This window comes from Trachinotus anak, unplaced genomic scaffold, assembly GCF_046630095.1.
Source record: "Trachinotus anak isolate AG129_WGS33_773 ecotype Australia unplaced genomic scaffold, CSIRO_AGI_Tana_v1 ptg000024l, whole genome shotgun sequence".
In the NCBI taxonomy this organism is placed as follows: domain Eukaryota; kingdom Metazoa; phylum Chordata; class Actinopteri; order Carangiformes; family Carangidae; genus Trachinotus; species Trachinotus anak.
In genome coordinates this window covers 8,358,611-8,380,292 of record NW_027273875.1, presented here as the reverse complement: position 1 = coordinate 8,380,292, position 21,682 = coordinate 8,358,611, and the positions used below count along the sequence as shown (strand labels likewise).

At 39.7% G+C, this 21,682-nt stretch overlaps 2 protein-coding genes across 2 annotated transcripts; both read left to right on the top strand.

Annotated features, from left to right (window-relative positions):
- The first annotated feature begins 21 nt into the window (after window positions 1-21).
- Window positions 22-2,011, top strand: epd (ependymin). Its single transcript, XM_071460269.1, has 6 exons — window positions 22-299; window positions 475-506; window positions 615-752; window positions 841-1,027; window positions 1,110-1,191; window positions 1,551-2,011. The coding sequence occupies exons 1-6, from the start codon at window positions 224-226 to the stop codon at window positions 1,675-1,677; spliced, it is 642 nt and encodes a 213-aa protein (XP_071316370.1). The 5' UTR covers window positions 22-223; the 3' UTR covers window positions 1,678-2,011.
- Window positions 2,012-3,762: 1,751 nt separating this feature from the next.
- Window positions 3,763-21,372, top strand: stag2a (STAG2 cohesin complex component a). Its single transcript, XM_071460254.1, has 34 exons — window positions 3,763-3,975; window positions 6,804-6,930; window positions 7,043-7,121; window positions 7,484-7,642; window positions 7,857-7,953; window positions 8,036-8,112; window positions 8,267-8,471; window positions 8,581-8,732; window positions 10,388-10,461; window positions 10,755-10,878; window positions 11,463-11,561; window positions 11,725-11,804; window positions 12,200-12,307; window positions 12,895-13,003; window positions 13,166-13,283; window positions 13,439-13,542; window positions 13,630-13,722; window positions 13,820-13,909; window positions 13,994-14,197; window positions 14,310-14,380; window positions 14,479-14,566; window positions 14,671-14,751; window positions 14,989-15,081; window positions 15,206-15,380; window positions 15,501-15,640; window positions 15,734-15,835; window positions 16,179-16,327; window positions 16,454-16,582; window positions 16,688-16,896; window positions 17,042-17,279; window positions 17,593-17,703; window positions 17,796-17,922; window positions 18,471-18,548; window positions 19,274-21,372. The coding sequence occupies exons 2-34, from the start codon at window positions 6,887-6,889 to the stop codon at window positions 19,295-19,297; spliced, it is 3,831 nt and encodes a 1,276-aa protein (XP_071316355.1). The 5' UTR covers window positions 3,763-3,975; window positions 6,804-6,886; the 3' UTR covers window positions 19,298-21,372.
- The last annotated feature ends 310 nt before the right edge of the window (window positions 21,373-21,682 follow it).

Genomic DNA, 21,682 nt, shown 5'->3' with positions numbered 1-21,682 from the left:
CTTTCATTGGGTCACCACCAGCTGGGACAGGGGCTAATATGTTTAGACAGCTTGATATTTGAATTCTAGGGGGCTATCATCTTGGGTCTTTTTACGCAATTCTTATTGACCGCACGAGTCCATAGCCCTATAAAAGCTGCAATAGTATCACTCAGTTAGATGCGCTTAGGGTTGTTTTTTGCCATCTCGAAGGTGATTTAGTGACTCCCTCTGGACCAGGAAAATGTATGCAGCTGTTACGCTCTTCGTCTTCATGTGCTTGACTGCTACCACCCATGCAGAGCACCATCAGCCTTGTCGTAAGACTTTGTATTTCCATTTTGGCTCTTTTTGTTATTTAATTTTTGAGTTTTCCATGTGTTAGGCGCCTTTCAAGATGATTAGATTTCCTATTTGAGTCAATAGTAAACAAAGCTCTAGAGATTTGATAGCTTAAAAATGTGTCAAATGAACCCTCTGACTGTTGTCTTTCAGATTCACCCAATATGACAGGATTACTGACTGTGGTAAGTCAACATTTTTTCAAGCCCTTCTATAGAACAGGACAGGAAATGGAAATAAAACATTAAATCCTCTTTCTTTCTCTCTGAACGTTTATGGTCGAATGACACCAGATGACTGGAAAAGGTGAGTTGAAAGCAATGGGTGCATACACTTACGATTCAATGGGCAAGAAACTAAGGTTCAGATCAAACGAGAGCTACCCCATGAACACCTCTCTAGGTTTGGATCTACTGATGTTTTTTGAGGAGGTAAGTGATTTCTTGTTTAAATAAATGTCCCAGTTCACTTGAAACTGTTTTGCACCTTGACCTTTGAGCCCATGTCAACGTCTGGCAGGGAATATTCTACGAGATTGACAGCAAAAACCAGAGCTGCGAGAAAAAAGCCTTGCAATGCACCATGCATCCTCTAGATATTCCCGATGACGCCACGTTTTTGACTGCGCTACACAGTGGGAGTGCATCCATTGAAGGGGAGGGACTGAAAGTCAATGTATGGACAGGACCAATGTCAGAAGCGAAAGGTGGGGGAGACCCTGTGAAATATTACATGTGCCTCGTTGGTGACAGAGTTGTAAAGGGTCTTAAATATTTTGTGTCTTCCAGGCCACTACTCCATGTCTGTAACCATGGGATGTTTGCCTGTATCCACATTCTACTTCACCGAGTCCACATCATTCCTATTCAGGTTGGCAACTAACACGCAAGGGATGTTTTATGCCGGTGGTTCTCAAAGGATCCCCAGGGGTCCTTGAGGGGGTTCCTAGAGATCCCCAATGAAAAGGGGAATAATTTATTTTCACTATATTTCCATCCATAACAAATTCAAATTCAAACATTCAAAACAAATTCTGTAATAAAAGACTTAAAAGCAAAATTCCTATCAGAAAGGGACCCTTAGACAAAATCCTATCAGCTGGGGGTCCTTGATGTGAAAAAGTTCGACAACCACTGGTTTATACAACTTCCTTGTATGTATTGGCTGCAGAACTTCTAATGAATATCCTTGAAAAATCCCTGTGTAATTTCTGTATCATTCGCTCACAGCAACATGGAGGTTGAACTGGAGATCAAGGACCCTGATCTCCTCACGGTGCCTTCCTTTTGCCTGGGACAGCCTTTGGAGGAGACACCTGAAGGAACAGTAAACAGTTTCCTCAATGAGTTCATGTAGATGAATCCTCACCAGCACAAAAATCAAACCCCTATCCAAGTGTGGCCTTCCACAACTTTAGACTTTTCTCTCCTTTTCACGTGTGACTCGAGCTTTTCGTGTGACACTGCACAGCATCACATCTGTCTCCATCACAACTTCCACCCCCTTATGAAGATATGGCTTTGAATGGATCATACTGTATACATACATTCTGATGTAAAGGAAAGCGATATGACATGGATTATAGAAGTAGTCATAATTACTAACAGTTGGTGGCTTTTCAAGTTGGTACTGCTTACAAAACCTGTAAGATATGATTAATGGAACAATAAAATGTCAAAGCTGTCAAAGATGTAAAGAGCAGTTTTTTTTTCTTCCAAGATTATTTCTTTGTTTTTGTGTTTCATTTTGGTCGGACATTGTACAACTTTTGGACAAGGAAGTTTTGAAGCAAACAAATTTAGCTTCAGCTTCTGTATGGCACAATTAACCCATTAGGGGGCAAAAATAGCTGCTGAGCCCTAATTGATCCCCAAACTCCTCTTATGCTTGTGTGTGCATTGTGACCTGTCAGCCCCAAATACCTGATATATGATGATTTGATCCAGTAACTACTCAGTATAGCACTTTAAAGCAACTAGTTTTTGGCCATTAGATGGGAATACACTTTTAAGAACTTCCTGTCCCCAACAGAGTCTAACAACAATGTTAACATCAGTATTAATAATTGCCAATATCAGTATATTTGAATCAGGATCAGTGTGATTATTACCAACATTAACTTTAGTATTGGCGATTGTTGTATTAAAACCAAGGTGATTAAATTGAGTTTTCTGGTCTGGAGGCCAGTCTATATAGTAAAACACTTCCAGTGAAAAGACCTGAGCAACTGAAATGCAGCAATAAAAATAAGAAATCATAGAATCACCATGTCACTGTGGCAACAGTGATAATGAACTGATATGAACTCCTGTATCATATTATTCATTCTGTTACAACAGCCCTGCAACATATATTATCTACATTAGAGAATATTTCGCCTTTCTCCATTTACATATGTGGTAGAGGAAAGAATAAATTAAACACATTGCACACGATCATGTTTTGTCCAATCAGAAGCATTTGCTCTGCAAATGTTTACCCCCATTAGGAAACCTAAGACTTAAATTAGTATCTTATATTGATTGTTGCTGTTTACATGCAATGGACTGAGATGGTCCTGGATCTTTATGATTCACTTCAGTCATGAATTGGGTGATGGTGAGGAACTGTTTAGTGTATTTATTCGTCTTGTCAAACAAAGTCAAGTGGTTTATAATATTTTGAAAATGAATGTATAAGAGCAGTGTGTAGATGATTTTAAGTAATCAGTCAATAAACCAGATATGTCACCGCCAGCCATGGGTGTCATTTACATGGGGAAGTTTGTGTCCCCACCATTTTTTGCAATGGCTGATTTTGTAAAATCATAATTTCTTTCAAATGTTTTTAAACTTTTAGTTTAGTTGTTTCTATTTTGTGTAATATTTTGGACAGTGATTGTGGTCATTGTTCTGACTGACTGAAACACACAGGTGCTTTCTACAGTAGATGTGATACTGGCAATTTTTTTTCCCACTGTAATTATCAGCTCTGACCTCATATTCCCCCTCCCCAATTACATGACACACACATTACATTGCCTAAAACTGAAGACAGATTATCTGAGCCCTTATGTCCCCATTACTTTTCAACACAAAGTGATGCTCTTGTCACACTCGGGTTATAAAGTAGCCGACAGTTTTAATTGCCACTTCAAGATAAAGATGTTTTCCTGAGTGTGGGAGAACATCTCTTCAACTTATAAGCCTCAATCAAACCCGTGCTGCTTTTATTATCATCTGTGAATTTGACATGTTTCTGTGGGCTGTGTGCAATATACAAATGCGTGAGTGATCTCGGGAGATACATTACCTCTGCACTCACACAGACATGCAGATGAATTTCAGATATATTTCCAGCACAGTCAGTCAGCAGACTCAGGAGGACAGTGGGCAGCCTGAGAGCACCGGCGGACAGGATATGGCCCCTCTTACCCGCAGTTCACGGTGCCACCGACAGGTGGTGTGTGTGCTGCGTGCATAACAACGAAAATACAAACTGTACCTTGCTATGTTAGCCACCAAGGAGCTTCCTAACGTTAGCTAGCAAATAAAACCATTATTTTTGAGATTTGGGAAATGACAGTTCGTGCAGGAAATTAAAGGAAGCGTCCTCTTTGCAAAGTCCGCAGCGTTTGGATTATTTGATTTTAGACCGTCTTTGATTTAAAACGAGGTAAGTTGTAAAATGGCGGATAGCTAATGTTAACATCCAGGGAGTTTGTCATTGATGCTGCTGCACTAGCTAGCTGGCCACACACTTGACATTAGCGTTAGCAGAGGTAATTAATACAGAAATGCGACTTCATCGGAATAGATTAAATTTAAAGTGATTAATATGGGCGGACCTAAGCTCCCAGCTTGTGTCGAGCAGTGGTCTCTTTATCCAGCTCCAGCTAACGGTAATGCTAGCTAACGTAGCAACTGCTCTGAGACGGTGAAGGTATCAGAGTCCTGCAGTGGATCCGAGGCTTAACCTTCGTAGCTCGGTGCGAATAAAGTAGTCAAGGAGAGGGTCTAGAGGTAGCTGGATGATGTCTCGGCTAATCTCACATATCAGTAAGATTAGCTCGCATTAGCCTGAGAGCTGCTTGGCCGTCGTAGCAGAGACGGCACGTCAGGAAGAGATGAGAGAGGATGGAAATCACCAGGCTCGGAAACATCTGTGGTGGTGTTTGTAGTTCGGAAGTATACAACTGCGCCTGTCAGAGTCGTTTCGGAGTCGACTTGTTTTAGATGAGAAGTCACGTTTAAGTCAAACCGCGACGACCTGCCGTGAATACATGTGAGAATACCACATTACCAGCCCAAGAAAGCGTCTGATGTTATTGCGGAGAGCGCGTCCCCAGTGATGGGTTCAGGATTTAAAAGTTCAGAGTAAGAGAAACCCTGTCGTGTTTACAGCACATGCTGTAGTCAGGGGACTTTCCCGTGTCAGCGGTAGATCTAACCCAGTGTTGGTCCCTCAGCTGTACAGCTGTCTCACCGCTCTGCCTCGTAACCACCGGCCCGTCCTGCTCCCTGCAGGCTGAACCCTCTGAACTCTCTACAAGTCTGATTGTAAGAGAGGATGGAGACACATCGACTGCCTGCGAGTGTGGCTGCCAAGTTTAACACTGCACAATATCACCATCCTGATGTCTCCCATTCTTTATGAAAGGAAAGTGTGATTTAAGAAAATAAATCATTAAGTTAATTTTTCACGGCCCAGCTGCAAAAAGTCCCACAGTGCCCTTATATGAAATGTGCTTGATTAAAAAAAAAAAAAAAAAAAAAATTCAGTGCCACTGTACAGAATCTGTACTGGTTATTTCTGTGAAATGCTCCATTTGTACTCATTGTCCAAACCTGGTGATTCAGCTTCAGCTACGGCTCCCTGAATCTTCTCTGTTGTGTTGGACTGGATCGGTGCAGGGCCTATTAACAATCACTGGCCTCACCACTTACTGGTGCTGTCCAAAGCTGTCAGCTCTGCTGGAGTCCTAACCGTCTGTTTGGTCACCAGATTGCTTATTTTCTCTGAGCAGCAGGGAATAAACTCCAGTTGTTTATGAGACATGTTTATAAATCCTCGTGTGTGAAGCATTAAATTACATTTTTTGGGGGTAATTTCTCTTGATGAATGACAAACTGTTATTCGGATGTCATAAATTACATTAGTCACCCTAATGTTCATCATCTAATTGGTTAAACTACTGTAGCACTAGGTAGTAATACACTGTAGAGAGCTCGAATTTTGTGATTCACAGAGTGACAGAAACGATAATAAAATGTGTTTTCTGTAATTCACAGGGAGTCAAGAATAACAGATTTCCAAGCTCAGAATTGTCTGCACAGTTAGACAGAATCAGGATCTGTGAGTTCTCAGTGGGCCACATGAATGGAGAGTGGAAGTGAGAAAGTGCAGTGACAGAGGACAACTTCTCCATTAAAGCCTGTTACAAAAGCTCTGAACAAGATGTGAGAATGAAGCAGGGCTCCATCCAGTGATTTTCACTTTCTTCTTCAGCCATTTAGTTGAGATTAATCAATGAATCATTTCCTCTAAGGGAATGTCAGAGCATATTGAAAAATTTCTCACATTTTCCCAGACCCTAGGGAGGTATCTTCCGATCGCTTTTTTTTATGTCTGGCCAGTTGTCTGAAAAACAGATTAAACACATTAAAAAATTTTGATGGATAATAATCCAAACAAGTGGTTAACAATCAATCAATCAATCAATCAATCAATCAATCAATCAATCAATCAATCAATCAATCAATCAATCAATCAATCAATCAGTGTTGATGATTAATTTTCTGTGCCTAGGCCTTTTTCAGATCAGTTGTTCTGGCATAGTAGGGAAAGCTCAGTTTTTTTATCAACATAAACAAAGGCTCAAGTGTCTCAATAAGCTACGACAGTGCGACAGAGCCAACATGCACAATACCAGGACTGGACTTCAGCCATCTTTCATGTTCTGGGCTTTGCAGGTGCTTTATTAAAAACTGTGAAATGCACCCACTGCCTCTGTTTGGTCCTAAGAATAAACACACGTTACAGTTAGAGTGAAGCGATGACGTACTGATGTAGTGAGGTCATGAGCAAAATTTCGCAATCTACTACATATGTTGGGGAAAATCAGTAATTTACACAAGCATTATTTTCTGAGAAGTTTCCATGCAACTGCTGGAAACCACTGAGGTGTGACAAAGATTGTTCAGGGATTTCTTGTGTTTACAGGTACATGACTCATATAAGTTGTAGTGCTATTGCTGTGGGGACCTCAAATCAGCCACAGCAAACACCATCTTTTTTGTCTATACTTTTACCAACATGAGACCTCTGCATGGTCATCATCATGGCATATAAACCGGTGTCATATCACTGAGGTGAAGAGTATTACACGGGGCCTTGAAACTGAGCCCCGTATAAGACGTGCTTTGATTTGTTTGTGACTTATTGCCGCCTGTGCCAGTGTAGTCGCTCATGAACAAACCCTTCTGATTTGTCTTATTTTCCAGGTGCAGTTGAAGAGATACCTTCTTGTTCGGGGTCCAGAGCAGTAGAGGCACCTACTCCAGCCGATCCAGAAAATGTTAAAGAAATGATAGCAGCGCAGGATTTGCACACAGAGTTTCAGTTTCCTCAGTAAGCAGTGGAGATCACAGAAAATTGACATGTCTATGAATGTTTGATTCCTTTTCCTAGGAAGTGAAAAGTTCTTTTTGAAGTCTGTAATGACTTAACGTGTTGTTCACAGAGAGGCAGATTCTCAGTTGTCTTCAGATACTGACCTTGAGGATCCTGATGGCAAAAATGCGAAGGCAGGAAAGGGCGGGGTATGTTTCTCAAACCTCATGTCTTCCTTTATCCGTTTTCCACACCTGTCCACGAGCATCCAGGGTCACAGGGAGGCCTTAGCCAATCCCAGAATGCATTGGGTGGAATGTAATAGAACAACCCGGTTCCTTGTACATCACAGAACTGACCCAGAGGATGAACTCTGATATTATGCTGCAGCAGTGCTTGATCAGAAATGAATTAATCATTGCGTAATATGATTTAGTGACAGATTTTAAATTCCCAGTGACCAGATAAAGTATTCAGTCTCCATGCACATGTAATGCTTGTGCACTGGGCTCAGAGTTATGATAGCACAGTAACACTTTCATCTTCCATCGACCATCTCTCTGCCCAACAGGCAGCCAAGAAAGGCAGGAAGGCGCTTGGAGAAAAGGCCAAAGGTGGGGGAGCAGGGAGGGTCCCTGGTCCCGGCTGGGTGAATGGCCATCATCAGGAGAACGGGATGGAGAGTATGACCCTGTTCGAGGTGATAAAAATGGGGAAGAGTGCCACGCAGGTGAGTGCACTGCAGTATGGTGAAAAGATTACTGTATTTGTAGTTTCAAACTCGTGTTTTTTTCATTGCTTTGTAGTTTTTGGCTGGCGTGGTTGCTATAATAAAAATGGAATGGGGCTGTAGTCCTTCAGCAGTGGTGCTGGCATAGCATCACCTCTAAGATTTTTGGATTTGTTGCATGAATAAATGACCATGGTCATGTTTTATCCTCTAGTCCATTGTAGATGACTGGATTGAGGCATACAAACAGGACAGGGACGTCGCTCTCTTGGACTTAATCAACTTCTTCATTCAGTGCTCTGGCTGTAAAGGTGGGTATCTGACGTGATGGTAGGTGTCTGAAAGCAAAGGAATATGCAGAATTTTACTGATATTGTGTGACTCTTCACACAGGTGCTGTGAGTGGAGACATGTTCAGAAATATGCAGAACTCTGAGATCATTCGAAAAATGACCGAGGAGTTTGATGAGGTGATGCAAGCTTTAAATTAAATCCAAGTAACTTATTTTAAAATAAAGCAGAGACGCTTTAAATGTGACTGATCTAAAGGGAAAAACGAACGGTGTAAAACAGATGTGATATCGCTGACCTGAATCTGGTTATCTCTCTGCTACCATCAAACAGGACAGCGGGGACTATCCATTAACTCTGTCAGGGCCACAGTGGAAGAAATTCAGGATAAGCTTCTGTGACTTCATTGCAGTTCTGGTGCGTCAGTGTCAGTACAGCATCATCTACGATGAGTATATGATGGACACTGTCATCTCACTGCTCACCGGCCTGTCTGACTCACAGGTCAGAGCATTTAGACATACCAGCACGCTCGCAGGTCAGTTTAAAGGGCACTCCAGTACTCTGCATTCCTGCTGCACGCCTTCCTGCACGCTCATGCTGTGATTGTCAGGAGGTGTGTATCTGAACTTTGTCGTCTTTTCCAGCCATGAAGTTGATGACAGCCTTGGTGAACGTCGCTCTGAACCTGAGCATCAACATGGACAACACCCAGAGACAGTATGAGGCGGAAAGGAACAAGGTCATTGCAAAAAGGGCCAATGATAGGTTGGAGCTCCTGTTACAGAAGCGAAAAGAGGTGAGAAGAAAAATAAGTTGTAACTACACTTTGACTGTCACTGCAAGTGCTTAAAGTGATGGTTCGGGTTATTTGACGTAGGGTTGTGTGAGGTACTTATCTATAGTCAGTGTTTGGAGAAGCTTAGCTCTGTCTGACTCTAACAGAATAATACAGAGTGCGCCATTGTTGTGCTTGCGTGTAGAAATACTGTAGTTCAATGGTTCACTGACTGTAGCGCCAAAGGAAGGGAACGTTTGACGGCAAGATAAAGCAGTGAAAATATTCAAAATAAAGCGTACATTTAAACCGATGTTAGCTCTTTTTTTTGTGGTCATTTTTCAAAGTGCCTAAAAGGTGATTTTGCCGACGGCCCTGTCCACAGCAGCACTATAGTTAGCACTATATTTAGCACTTAGCAGCACTATAGACTATAGATAACTACCTCACTCATCCACACGTCAAATAACTGTTACTTTAAAGAGTAAGGTTTTAGAGAGGTTTAGTAGAGGTTTAGAATTCGAATAGGATTAGAGTTTATGATTTTCTTGGTATATGTCAGCACGTTAATCTTTGTAGTCCAGTAGTTGTTAGAAAAATTCTGTGTCAGTGCGACAGCTGCCTCAGGGTCTCAGCTTTCTGTCTGTTGTCATCCTCTGTTGCACAGACAGTGTAGCATCACCTGCTGTCGGCTGCAGTATCCTCTCATCTCAGTCTCCATGACTGCCTCATCCCCTCGACTGCCTCCCATATTAGTCATAGAGCGCTTTGCTTTAGAAATCATTTATCATATGTTAAATTGTTCCCTCCTTATTTCTGTCACAATATATCCCCGCTCTGAGTTTTTCAATTGGTTCGGATTCCTCGAATACGACACTACTGACGCTTCTAAATAAATCAGTATGTATGAAATTCTTTTTACTATTTGGTCACATTTTTGTGAATAAAACTCTCCCACGAACGGAGCAGAGCAGGTTTCCTTGTATGGAAATTTTGGGGGTGTAGATTTTGCCAATGATGAAATCTCACAAACTCACACCTCCTGATGAGCAGGTGGCACTGATCAGGCAGAGAGGGGTTTATGAGGCTGATGATGTTCTACAATTGTCTCAGTGTCAACAAATCTCATTGAATTTATGCTACTTAAGTATTTCCTGTGAAATAGAACGTATTTCATAGACCTTCATTTTTATCCAAAACCATTAAAACACTGGGTGACATGTTACTTCATTATGATGAAAGTAGGCCAACATCCACCATCCTGCCACTGTAAGTACTCAATAGTGAACCAAATGTGTGTTAATCCATGGCTGGAAATCATCACCAACAAATGTTTTAGGACATTACTTTGCCTTTTAAGATGAAACTTTATCCAGTGTTTGTGACCCATTTTAAGATATTTTCAAGGATTTACTTCTTCAGAAGCAACCAGTGGTGTTCAGGATAAGAAAAATAAAATAAACAAAAATAAAATAGATAAAAATAGATAAGAATAAAGAATAATTCCAGCTTTTCCCTTTAACATCACTAAATTTGTCTTCCTGCAAAACCTCTCGAAAGTCATACTTTTCGGGTTTTTTGCTTGGGGGTTGACCAGTGCAGAACAATTGAATTTTGTTTTGGCTATTTTCATGCAAATGATTTAAAAAGTATAACTTTGTGGGTTTTTTTTCCAGCTTCAAGAGAATCAAGATGAAATTGAAAACATGATGAATGCCATTTTCAAAGGAGTGTTTGTTCACAGATATCGGTACGTGACTCTGAAATCGACTTACATACTCTGTGTTGACTGTGAGATTTCACTGAGGCGCCGCCAACACTTGAGTCTCAATTCAAACAAGCAAGGACTGTGCAATGTTCATTTTCTGCTATTTGGCGCCCTCTAGTGCAAAATTAATGTCAGCACCACTATGAGTACATATTAAGTTATTAGGAATTTCAGTTGGAAATCACTTCTCAACAGTTGTGTTTACACAAGGTGAGTTTATAGGCCGAATGACGAAGTGTAATCAGTTCTCTTGTTTTTGTTTTTGTTTTTTCCAGTGATGCCATTGCTGAAATCCGAGCTATTTGTATTGAAGAGATTGGAGTGTGGATGAAGCTGTACAGTGACGCCTTCCTCAATGACAGTTACCTGAAGTATGTTGGCTGGACAATGCATGACAAGGTGAGCTAACAGACAGCATCTGTAATTTAAGCAGACAGAAATCTTTGTTGGGTGACTTTTCATGGCATGATTTTTTTTTTCCTGCTCTCAGGCCTGGGTCCTTAAGGCATCTTTAATATAATCGTATTTGGTTCTGCAAAGTTATTGCAGGAGCAGTGTCACAAGAAAACGACATTGCTCACCTTGATTTATGTGTGTTGGAAGTTTGTGGGAAGTTTTCACCGCACCAGCTCACTTAAGAAAAGCTGATTAAGTGATTAAAATTGCAAAAATGTCCAAAGGTTTTGTTCAAATTTAGACCAACTTCTCACCTGAAATGGAACTGACCAGCACTATCAGTCAAAACGTCCTGTAGCCACCTCAGAACACAAGTCGTACGTAGTCATCTTTGCTCACTATCTTGTCCCATTCTTCAGCACCAGTGGTGCTCAGTTGTTTAGCAGACCTCTTAAAGTGTATCATTATGTTTTGTCACTTTGGTTGCATAATAATAAACAGGTTTAACTGAGGTAATGGCACAGTTATACCTGATTTTTGGCATTCAAATGTCGTTAATGAAGTGTGTGTTTTTACTGTGACTCCAGCAAGGTGAGGTGCGACTGAAGTGCCTGACTGCCCTGCAAGGCCTCTACTACAACAGAGAGCTCAGCGCTCGACTGGAGCTCTTCACAAGTCGCTTCAAGGTGAGCACAGTTAGAGATGCAGATTAGTTACCTTCAGATGCAGATAAATAAAGAGTAACATCATAATTTTAGCTTCATTACACCCATGCATGACATGACAACATATGAAATGTTAATCCTATGGCTAAGATATTGTATCTGAGACTGTCACTCTCGTTGAAAGGATCGCATTGTGTCTATGACTCTGGATAAGGAGTATGATGTTGCAGTGCAAGCCATTAAACTTCTGACACTTGTCTTACAGTGAGTAACCTCCCTTCCACTTTAATGGAAACATTCTGTATTTGATTTTGATTTATAAAGGCATCTTAATGTGATTCTTTGATTCCATAATATCCTTTAGGGTCAACATGATAAACACACCAACTCTCATACAGATTGGAATTCAATATATTTTGGGACAAATTAAAGATATTACTCTTGTCGATTAATGCTCATAAATGTCATTATTGTTGTTTATTGCTGAGGTGAAATGGGTAGAATACATCCATATTTTGTCTCCCTGATCCTGAAAACTTCTATGAGAACATTTTAAACAAACCAGTTCACATTTACGTTTAAGCATAAGTTTGAATGCTTATTTTCAAATACATGAGACTGGCATTTATCACTGAGAAAGTACACGTTTTATCTGACAGGAGCAGTGATGAGGTTCTGACAGCAGAGGATTGTGAGAGTGTTTATCACCTGGTTTACTCAGCACATCGACCCATCGCTGTTTCAGCAGGAGAATTTCTGTTTAAGAAGTAAGTGTTTTATTGTTTCAAGGTGCAATTGAACTAACGTGGGCAAAGAGGAATAAACATATATACATACTGTATATATTTCACCTCTACTCCACAACACTACTTTCACCCTGCGTGGGCTCGGAAGGTGGCTCCTTTATGGAGGATGGCAGCTGCTCACAGTGGACTGCAGCAGTGACCTTGTCTCACTGCATAAACAACAAAAAGAACAAAACAATATGTTGGTCTGTCGCCAAGTTAACTGTGAAACACATTAGATTAAATAAAGTAGAAACAAGAAGTCTATTTAGGGAAGGGTTTATGTTGAATCAAAAACATGGGAAACAAATAATCTTCTTCAACAGAGTATTTAAATAATTAATCAGTTGTACCTGAAAATACATGATTCATGCATATAACCTGTGCTTGTTTATCATGAAGCATGTAAACTCTGATAAATTAAGACTAATGGGAAAATCCAGTGAAATCACAAAATCTTGTAATCTGTGACTTCGTGTGTGTGACACACTTTCCCGACATGACAAACATTTATTCCACTTTCCTTCATCAGATATTTTTAACAGTCTTTTGTATTGTGCTGATTAAAGGCTCTTCAGTCATCGAGGTCCAGAGGAGGAGGGATTACCCAGGAGGGGCAGGCAGAGCCTCAATGGCAGCCTTATCAAAACTACTGTCTTCTTCTTCTTGGAGAGCGAGGTAACCAGACCATTGTGTCTCACTCCTGGATGTTAGTCCTGTCAATCATAAAAAGGTCTGTTAAAAGCTAATTTGAGTTTTGGAGGGGATTAGATAATTGTCATTTGTTTCCATTTTTTTAAATCAAATAACAATAAAATTTTACCATTTGATGTCTCACAGCTCCATGAACACGGGGCCTACTTGGTGGATAGCTTGTGGGAGTGTGCGTCAGAACTGCTGAAGGACTGGGAGACTATGATTAGCCTGCTGCTGGATGAGCCCATGCCAGGAGAGGAGGGTAAGAGATAACTGTCTCATACACATACTGGCTCAGATCTGCTGCAGTAAGAAGAAAAGGAACCTTTATTTTGTCTGCTCTTTTTTTCTTTGGTACTTAGCAGGGCAAGTCTTATCATTACATTGTCAGTAACTTTACGTGTCTGTGATTTTTAGCCCTGACCGACCGACAGGAGACGGCTCTGGTTGAGATCATGCTCTGTGCCGTTCGGCAGGCTTGTGAATGCCACCCTCCAGTCGGGAGAGGCACAGGGAAGAGGGTGGGTGTCTCCACATAGAGAGGAGTGAATGTGTTTCTTGAATGATTTCATGTTGTTAACATGGTTGGGTTTTTGTGTATGAAAAAGGTCCTGACTGCAAAGGAGAAGAAAACACAGCTGGATGATCGGACGCGGATCACAGAGATGTTTGCCGTTGCATTGCCTCTGTTACTGGCAAAGGTGAATACTTATGTTCAGCCACCAGCTCAGTTAACTAGTATATTTACATGACAACATTTTTGATTCCTCATCCCTGCTTTGTCTTTTCTTGTCATAGTACTGCGTTGATATCGATAAGGTGACCAATTTGCTACAAATACCAAAGTACTTTGATCTTGAAATCTACACAACTGGCCGGTTAGAGAAGGTTTGTCTCTTTTCATATTTGTTCTGAATTATGCAACTGAAAATTCCCCGCAGTGCCACTGAAACAATGTCATGTTCTTTCAAGCATTTGGATGCCTTGTTGCGGCAAGTCTGGGAGGTGGTAGATAAGCACACAGACACTGAGGTCCTGGAAGCCTGCTCCACCACCTACCACTATCTCTGCAACGAAGAGTTCACCATCTTCAACCGCGTGGACATCGCCCGCTCGCAGCTTCTTGACGAGCTCGTGGACAAGTTCAGCAGACTCTTGGAGGACTTCCTGCAGGAGGTGGGTGCTGTAAGATGTTTTGTTTGCATGGGTTGTTTAAGAGCATGTTCTCAGGTGCAGAGGCAAAGGGTGGATATCTAGGATTAAATGGGTTGGATCTCTTATTTGTCAGGGTGAAGAACCAGATGATGATGATGCCTATCAGGTTTTATCAACACTCAAGAAGATCAGCGCTTTCCACAAGTAAAGAAATTGATAAGATGTGAATAATAGCATTTGCATGAATGTAAATTCTATCAATATGTATTATTTTTTATTTGCGTTTCTCCTTCTCCCTCCAGTGCACATGACCTCTCCAAGTGGGATCTCTTCACCAGCAACTACAGACTACTCAACACAGGTCTGCAGAATGGTGACATGCCTGAACAGGTATCAAAGCCCGAACAGTAAAATCTTCTCTTCATTGTCAATAACAACAACAGTTTCAGTCACTGAGTGGAACATCACATCTCATCAGACTTTCTTCCCCCCAGATTGTGATTCATGCAATGCAGTGCACACATTACATCATCCTATGGCATCTAGCAAAGGTTTCAGATGGCAGTTCATTAAAGGTATTTACATGTTATTAGTCATTAACATTTACAGAGCTTTTTCTTTGTCATAAAATTGTTTCAAGAAAGCTGTTATTTTTCTCATTTTTGGGGGGGGGGGGGGGCTGCTGAATTGCCATTTTTAAATCATATAGATGTATCAATACTTGGACAATCCTGACTGCTAACCTGTTGATTTGAAAGGATTGCACTCAGTTCACTTACAGGACTGTCTAACTGAACATTTGCTCCATTTAGGGCGATACGGTGACCTTGAGAAAGCAAATGAGAGCCTTCTCCTTAATGTGTCAGCGTTACCTAAACAGCGTCAACACCGCAGTCAAAGAGCAGGTGGGATTATGCTGACAGGACCGTTCTTTTATTCCTGATGTTTCTACGTGAGCGTTCCTCACTGCAGCTGAAGATGTGGTCAGTCACTATTGTCATAAATGCTGAGGTGTTGTGTTTATTCCAGGCCTTCACCATACTATGTGATCTGCTATTGATCTTCAGCCACCAAATTATGTCTTCAGGCCGGGAACAGCTGGAGCCTCTGGTCTATATGCCAGACTCCTCTTTGCAGGCAGAGCTGCTCAACTTCATCCTGGATCAAGTCTTCATTGATCAGGATGACGACAGCAACAGCACAGGTCAGAGCCAAGAACCGTTAACCAAATGTTAACCAACCACACTATTTGAATTTGAAAAGTGAGACACAGACAGCAAATTATGTATAGTTTTTAATGTTTGAATGATGTTGTATTTTTCAGATGGACAGCAAGATGATGAAGCCAGTAAAATCGAGGCTCTGCACAAGCGGAGAAACCTCCTAGCTGCCTATTGCAAATTAATCGTTTACAATGTTGTGGAAATTAACACTGGAGCAGATATATTTAAACAGTATATGAGGGTAGGTTTTACTCCTTTTTTTTTTTTAGTAATCATAAAGAATTCCTCCAGCCCTGCTCTTCTTTTTAACAGTATTGCATCCTTTTCTCCTTAGTATTACAACGATTATGGAGATATCATCAAGGAAACTATGAGTAAAACCAGACAAATCGACAAAATACAATGTGCAAAGACACTCATATTGAGTCTGCAGAAGGTAAGATTCTTGGCCTGGGTGGAGTTGTCTTTTTTTTGTTTTTAAGATTAGTTGACCTTTGGTGCCACCAAATATTAGACTTGATTTAAAACAAAATATACTTAATTTACAGACTTTTATGATAATCACTGAGGCATCACTTTTACTAAAGTTTGCTCTAGTGTTTCTTAATGATACATGAACAGAGAAAAGATTATGGCCTTATTTAGACTGAATTAAGATTTTATAAGATGTCTTATAATGATACAAATCACAGATGCATTTAATCTAATCTAATTTAAGACCCTCAGGTGTGAAACCACCTGTAAAGAAATGTAATGTTTTGTTGTTTTCTTTTTTTTAGCTATTCAATGAGATGTTATCTGAACTTGGCTTCAATTTCGACCGCTCCTCGTCAGCCTTCTGCGGCATTAAAGAGCTTGCCCGGCGCTTCTCATTAACTTTTGGCTTGGATCAGTTGAAGACCAGGGAGGCTATTGCCATGTTACATAAGTAAGTAACAGTCCTGATCCAAGACCATGTGGTTTACAGCTTGGCATGCAACTCAGCTCTTACAGTGATGTGTGTGTTTTAATGAGGAAACCTGTTCATTCATTATTTCCCATGTATTTGTTTTAGGGATGGAATTGAATTTGCTTTTAAAGAACCTAGTCCCCAGGGAGAGGGGAGTCCGCCGCTTAATCTAGCGTTTTTGGATATTCTGAGCGAGTTCTCTAGCAAACTAATTCGACAGGACAAGAGAACAGTGTAAGTTTGAGGCACAAGACATGCAGAGATTTATGTTTGTGGTGAGCACAGAGCTGACGAGGAACTCTGAAAAGGGGCTGACTGTTGTCATTCTGACTTCTACAGTCACATGTACCTGGAGCGATTCATGACGTTTCAGATGGCCCTGCAGAGAGAAGAGTGCTGGCTCCCCCTCATCTCCTACAGGAACTCCCTGCAGGCTGGAGGGGACGATGACACCATGTCTGTCATCAGTGGGATCAGCAGTCGGGGGTCCACCATCAGAAGTAAGAAGTCCAAGCCAGCCACTGCTAGCAAAAGGAAACTGCCTGAAGGTGAGCAACGCAACAATGTGTCTCAGTCAGCAAGGAACCTCCTCTTTTACATGAATTGCCATCATCCCCTGCCAGCACTCTGTGCAAACATTACTATGGCCACTGCATGTGTTCAGGGAGTTTAAGAAATTATTCTCTCAAGCAGAAGAGAACAGCTGCAGCAGTAGTGACGCAGTCTGGATGAACCGTGAGCAGAACGTGCAGACTCCAGTGATGATGCATTCACCCCACCTCACATCTACAGTACTGAGGGATCCAAAGAAGATGAGGCCAGAGGACAGCTACACAACTGCATACACCATGCCAACAGAGCAGCAGCCCCATCAGCCTGTGCCTACCCAGCAGCAGCCACACCATCACCACCAGGCTGCCATTGATTACAAGTACAAAAGCCTTTCTGCATTCAGTGGCTTCAGAAAGTATTCAGACACTCATTGTGTTGCAGATTTAATTTTAAATGGATAAAATTTCCATTTTGCCCATGAGTCTACTCTCAGTAATTCATAATGACAAAGTGAAAACTTGTTTAGAACATGTGCAAATTCATTAAAAATCAAAAATTTTCTTAAGCAACTTAACCTTTTCCTTTGCCTTACAATGAAATTAACATTTGCAAATATAGCCACTGCCTACAGTGCTCTTGTGCTTTCTGAGAGCCTTATTATGTCATGTTAAATATTCCCCGCTGTCCCACAGTACCCAGGTTACTTGGATGTTGACACAGAGACAACAAGCTGAGGCCCGTCAGCAGCAAGAGCGGGTTAGCATGCACTATGCCAAGATGAGGAACCACATGCAGCAAGCAATGTAAGATTTAGAGTACAATTAATAGTTTGTGAATAATAGACACTATGTGAAAAAGTATAATCTCCTAACAATCACATTTGTGTATTTCTCAGTCGTCGAGGCTCCGGACTCATGGAGGACGATGAGGAGCCAATCGTGGAGGATGTGATGATGTCATCAGAGGACCGCTTGGAGGACATCAACGAGGGCATGGATTTTGACACAATGGACATTGATTTGGTAATTTAAGAAATTGTCCCTTTTGAAGAGTATATATAGAATAACTCGCGTCAAAAGTTTGAGATAAAACCTTATAATTCCAAGGGGATAAAATGTAATCAGGATTCTGTGTTTCTATAAAAGAAATGCCATCAGACGATGCCTTGTGTAAATATTATAGTAAATGTAACTAGCTCTACATCCACATTTTACTGTCAGCAAAAACCAAATGGCCCTTTATGGTCCAGTCATGCTTTACTGGCTTTAACTTTAAGAGCAAGCTTCTTTCATATAGGAAAACATGAACAGCTGATGTTGATTTGATGATGGTACATGAAGTGTGAATGTGTGGGATCACAGTGTACATGAACACTTATATTTTAGAATATTAAATATTAGTAAAAGTGAATGATTACATCCTCCCTGAGTAAACTTGCAGCATTTGATAGCCACAATTGATGATGAATGAATTTTTCACATTTTTTCTATTATTAAGCTCAAATTCTTTTTTTTCTTATTTCCACTATATTCTGTGGTGCATTGTTCTGACTGAACTGTTATTTTTCCAGCCGGCATCAAAGAATCGCAGAGAAAGAACAGAACTAAAGCCGGACTACTTTGATCCGTCTTCCATCATGGATGATTCAGTAAGGATTTTCCACTTCTTATAACACCTTTTACTTGTTTGCTCCTTCTTTTGAAACTGAATATGTAAATGTTATATTTGTTGCTGTACATGGGTGCTTACTGATGCTTGTATTTTTTTAGGCTTGTTATCTCAAGTTAGCTTAGTTCTCTCATGACTTATTGTCTAAGGACAATTATAATCATTACAGTTGGATATCACAACTTAACAAGAATACTTCACCAAAAATTAAATTTTTGTGTATCAAATACTCATCAGCTAAAGGTGGCTCTGAAACATTTGTAGCTTTCTCCATCATGGAGGACAGCAGTAATAGTCACCTTGGATTAACAGTGTTTACACTGGATTCCCAGGCCACCCTAATGGCAAAAAAGCCATGAAAATGTCCATTGAAATGCCAATTAAAATCACTGTTAACCCAAGTACTTTTCATATACTTACAGAATATGCTGTATATATAAAACTACAATACTTGTTATTTCTCAACCCTGTATTAATTTGCGCGGATGCTGTACTGTTTTAACAAATACAAAAGTCTCAAATGCTGTTTTCTATTTGTTTTTGACCAAATGAAAACCACAGTTAACACTGAATAACCCTCACACACAAAGTGTGAAAAATAAGTAATATTTATTAGGCGTACATTGTGCTGGAATATTGTTTTTTGTGATTTATTGTGGATTTGTAATATCTTATTTTTGTAAAATACTTTGTGTTTGTTTGTAGGTTCTCAATGTCTCAATGTACTAAAAAGAAGGACAATGTGTCATCAAAATCCTTGGAAGATAAGATGGACGACTGTTATCTGTGAAAATCAGAATGGAGAAAATGGACTACTGTAAAATGGTTTGCGAGACACCAATGTTTGCCTCTTCAACACTTTGTTAAAACTTAGAGGGAGAGCTTGAATTTGAATTTTATTCTGTCATTTTCACACACCAGACTTCTGTCACACTGCAGGAGAAATGTTTCTATTTTTCCTCAGTTGCCCAAAAAACAAGGTGAAGCTATTTGGGTTAAATAAAAGTGCCAGTACAGAAATTATGTGGCAGTTGCATGGTGAGGGGACAGTAACAGACTGAAATTCAAATTAATAATATATACCTTTAATCTTTTTCATTCTGTAGACAAAAATTGTCTGATGTAAATACATAGTGGCCAATATACAGGTGAGGTGAACACAATTTCATTAAACACAAGTTGATAGAAATATTATAGCCCTGCAAAATAATACGACCTTTATGATGCTTGTAGCGTTCATTTGTTGCTGAACACTATAATGTTACTGCACTTTGTCACAGGGGTGTTTATTCAACTCTATGGTAATTTTACAGCCATATTTAAAAAAAATTATCAAAGCCTCCAATCAACGCCTCTCTGATGCAATCCAAACAGAAACTGAACATCATAAGCTTAAAAAAAAAATCAGCATTAATTTCAGGGCTATTGAATTGGACTGCATTGTAAAAGGTGTTAGTGATAATGTGTTCACCTGGTGTACTCTTAAACTGTAGATTTTGGCATGGCATGTAGCCATATATCAAAACATGTACACAGTAAAGTATAATGTGAACTGGCGTCTCATACTGTTCAAAGGCCTTGCCACAAATGATATACGGCATTCTCAGATTTCTTTGTGATGGTATTTTTTAGAAATGTATGTGTTCTGCTTTTATACCTTATAGATGACTTTGATTTATAGCTATTTTGTAATGACAATCAAATGTAAATTAATGGTTTCTAATCATGTTATTTCACATAGATGCTGAAATAATCCTTTTTAACGGAAATGATTATGTTACTATAGATATGGCCAGCTGTTTGTATTTTCTTTTCATCTCTATAACAAATGGGTGAAAAAGTAATTGCTAACTACAGTTGCTCAATTGTAGTAATTTGACAAATTGATGGCTGCATCTAAACTTATTTTTTAATATTTGGAGGATTCATCATGTCGTACATAAAATTTTGACTCAACCTTAAACACGTAATCTCTCCTATATCTTGAATATTTTTCTCCATTGTATATTATCTAATATCTAAGAACACAGACATGCCATAATTGCAATCTTGAAAAGAAAGGTTTTGAAAAATGGTTAAGAGTGTGTGTTATTTGTTTTGTGTTGTTTTTCTTTCCAATTTGCAAGTGTGCAGAAGAGTTATAGGATTATTATAAATTACAAAGTTTTAGAATTCTTTAGTCAACTATTATAGTATCAGAATTGTATATTATACAATGACAAATGTGTAATATATTGTGAATTGGTGCTTATTTTATATTTGCAGTTTATGTTTGCTTGAAATTTTAGGGAAAGGTTAAAGAAATAGAATGTAACTATTCAAAGTTAACAGACTAATTTGCAAGTATACATAGAGTACATTGTTTTGTTTGTCTTTCAGTGGACTGTTACAATATTTCTTTACCTCTGTGTATTGGCCTGGCTGGCAGACTGAGGTTTAATGGAAAAGGGTGTATTCGTATTGTAGTTACAAACAAATCCCTTATTTCCTCACCATCTCACCATAAACTGGAGAAACAGATCATATGGTCTTACCATATACACACATAACAATTCATTTTAGGCAGATGGGAAAAATACATCTTAGAATTGCCTGTAAATTAACAATCATTTCATTTTGGATCTTTTCTGTTTTGCATTGAACTGCTGATAATGTGCATACATCTGTATGTTTACACATATTTAAATATTTGTGTATATTAAATTTGTGTTTTTATTCTATTTACAAAGTGCCCATTGCATCCTTTAAGATTTGTATTTATGTCTGGAGATGTAACATGAAAGAATAAACCATCTGCGACCTTGTGATGATTTAAGAACATGGCTGTCAATCCATGCTTCCAATTGAAAATTTGAAGGATATACAGAAATACTGTCCTTATTTTAATTTTTCTTTGAATATCTATAGCAGTTACCTATATTTCACAAATGTAATATTTTCTCTCTTTATCATATATTTACACACATTCAACAAGCAAATGGTGATCGGCTTGTCCAGATGAGAAAGAAGTGCAGTGAGGATTTCGGGGAAAAAATGTCTGTGCCATTATTTTGTCAAATTCGGGATGCTCTCTTAAACACACAAAACACAAGGGGTAGTTTGAAATAGTATTGC

Excerpts from the sequence above, each read along its gene's own strand:
- epd (XM_071460269.1), top strand. The coding sequence starts at position 224 with ATGTATGCAGCTGTTACGCTCTTCGTCTTCATGTGCTTGACTGCTACC. Across the intron at positions 1,028-1,109 it reads ACCAATGTCAGAAGCGAAAG|GCCACTACTCCATGTCTGTA; the intron begins GTGGGGGAGACC and ends TGTGTCTTCCAG. Across the intron at positions 1,192-1,550 it reads TCCACATCATTCCTATTCAG|CAACATGGAGGTTGAACTGG; the intron begins GTTGGCAACTAA and ends ATTCGCTCACAG.
- stag2a (XM_071460254.1), top strand. The coding sequence starts at position 6,887 with ATGATAGCAGCGCAGGATTTGCACACAGAGTTTCAGTTTCCTCA. Across the intron at positions 7,954-8,035 it reads TCAGTGCTCTGGCTGTAAAG|GTGCTGTGAGTGGAGACATG; the intron begins GTGGGTATCTGA and ends CTCTTCACACAG. Across the intron at positions 14,752-14,988 it reads CAGATGGCAGTTCATTAAAG|GGCGATACGGTGACCTTGAG; the intron begins GTATTTACATGT and ends TGCTCCATTTAG.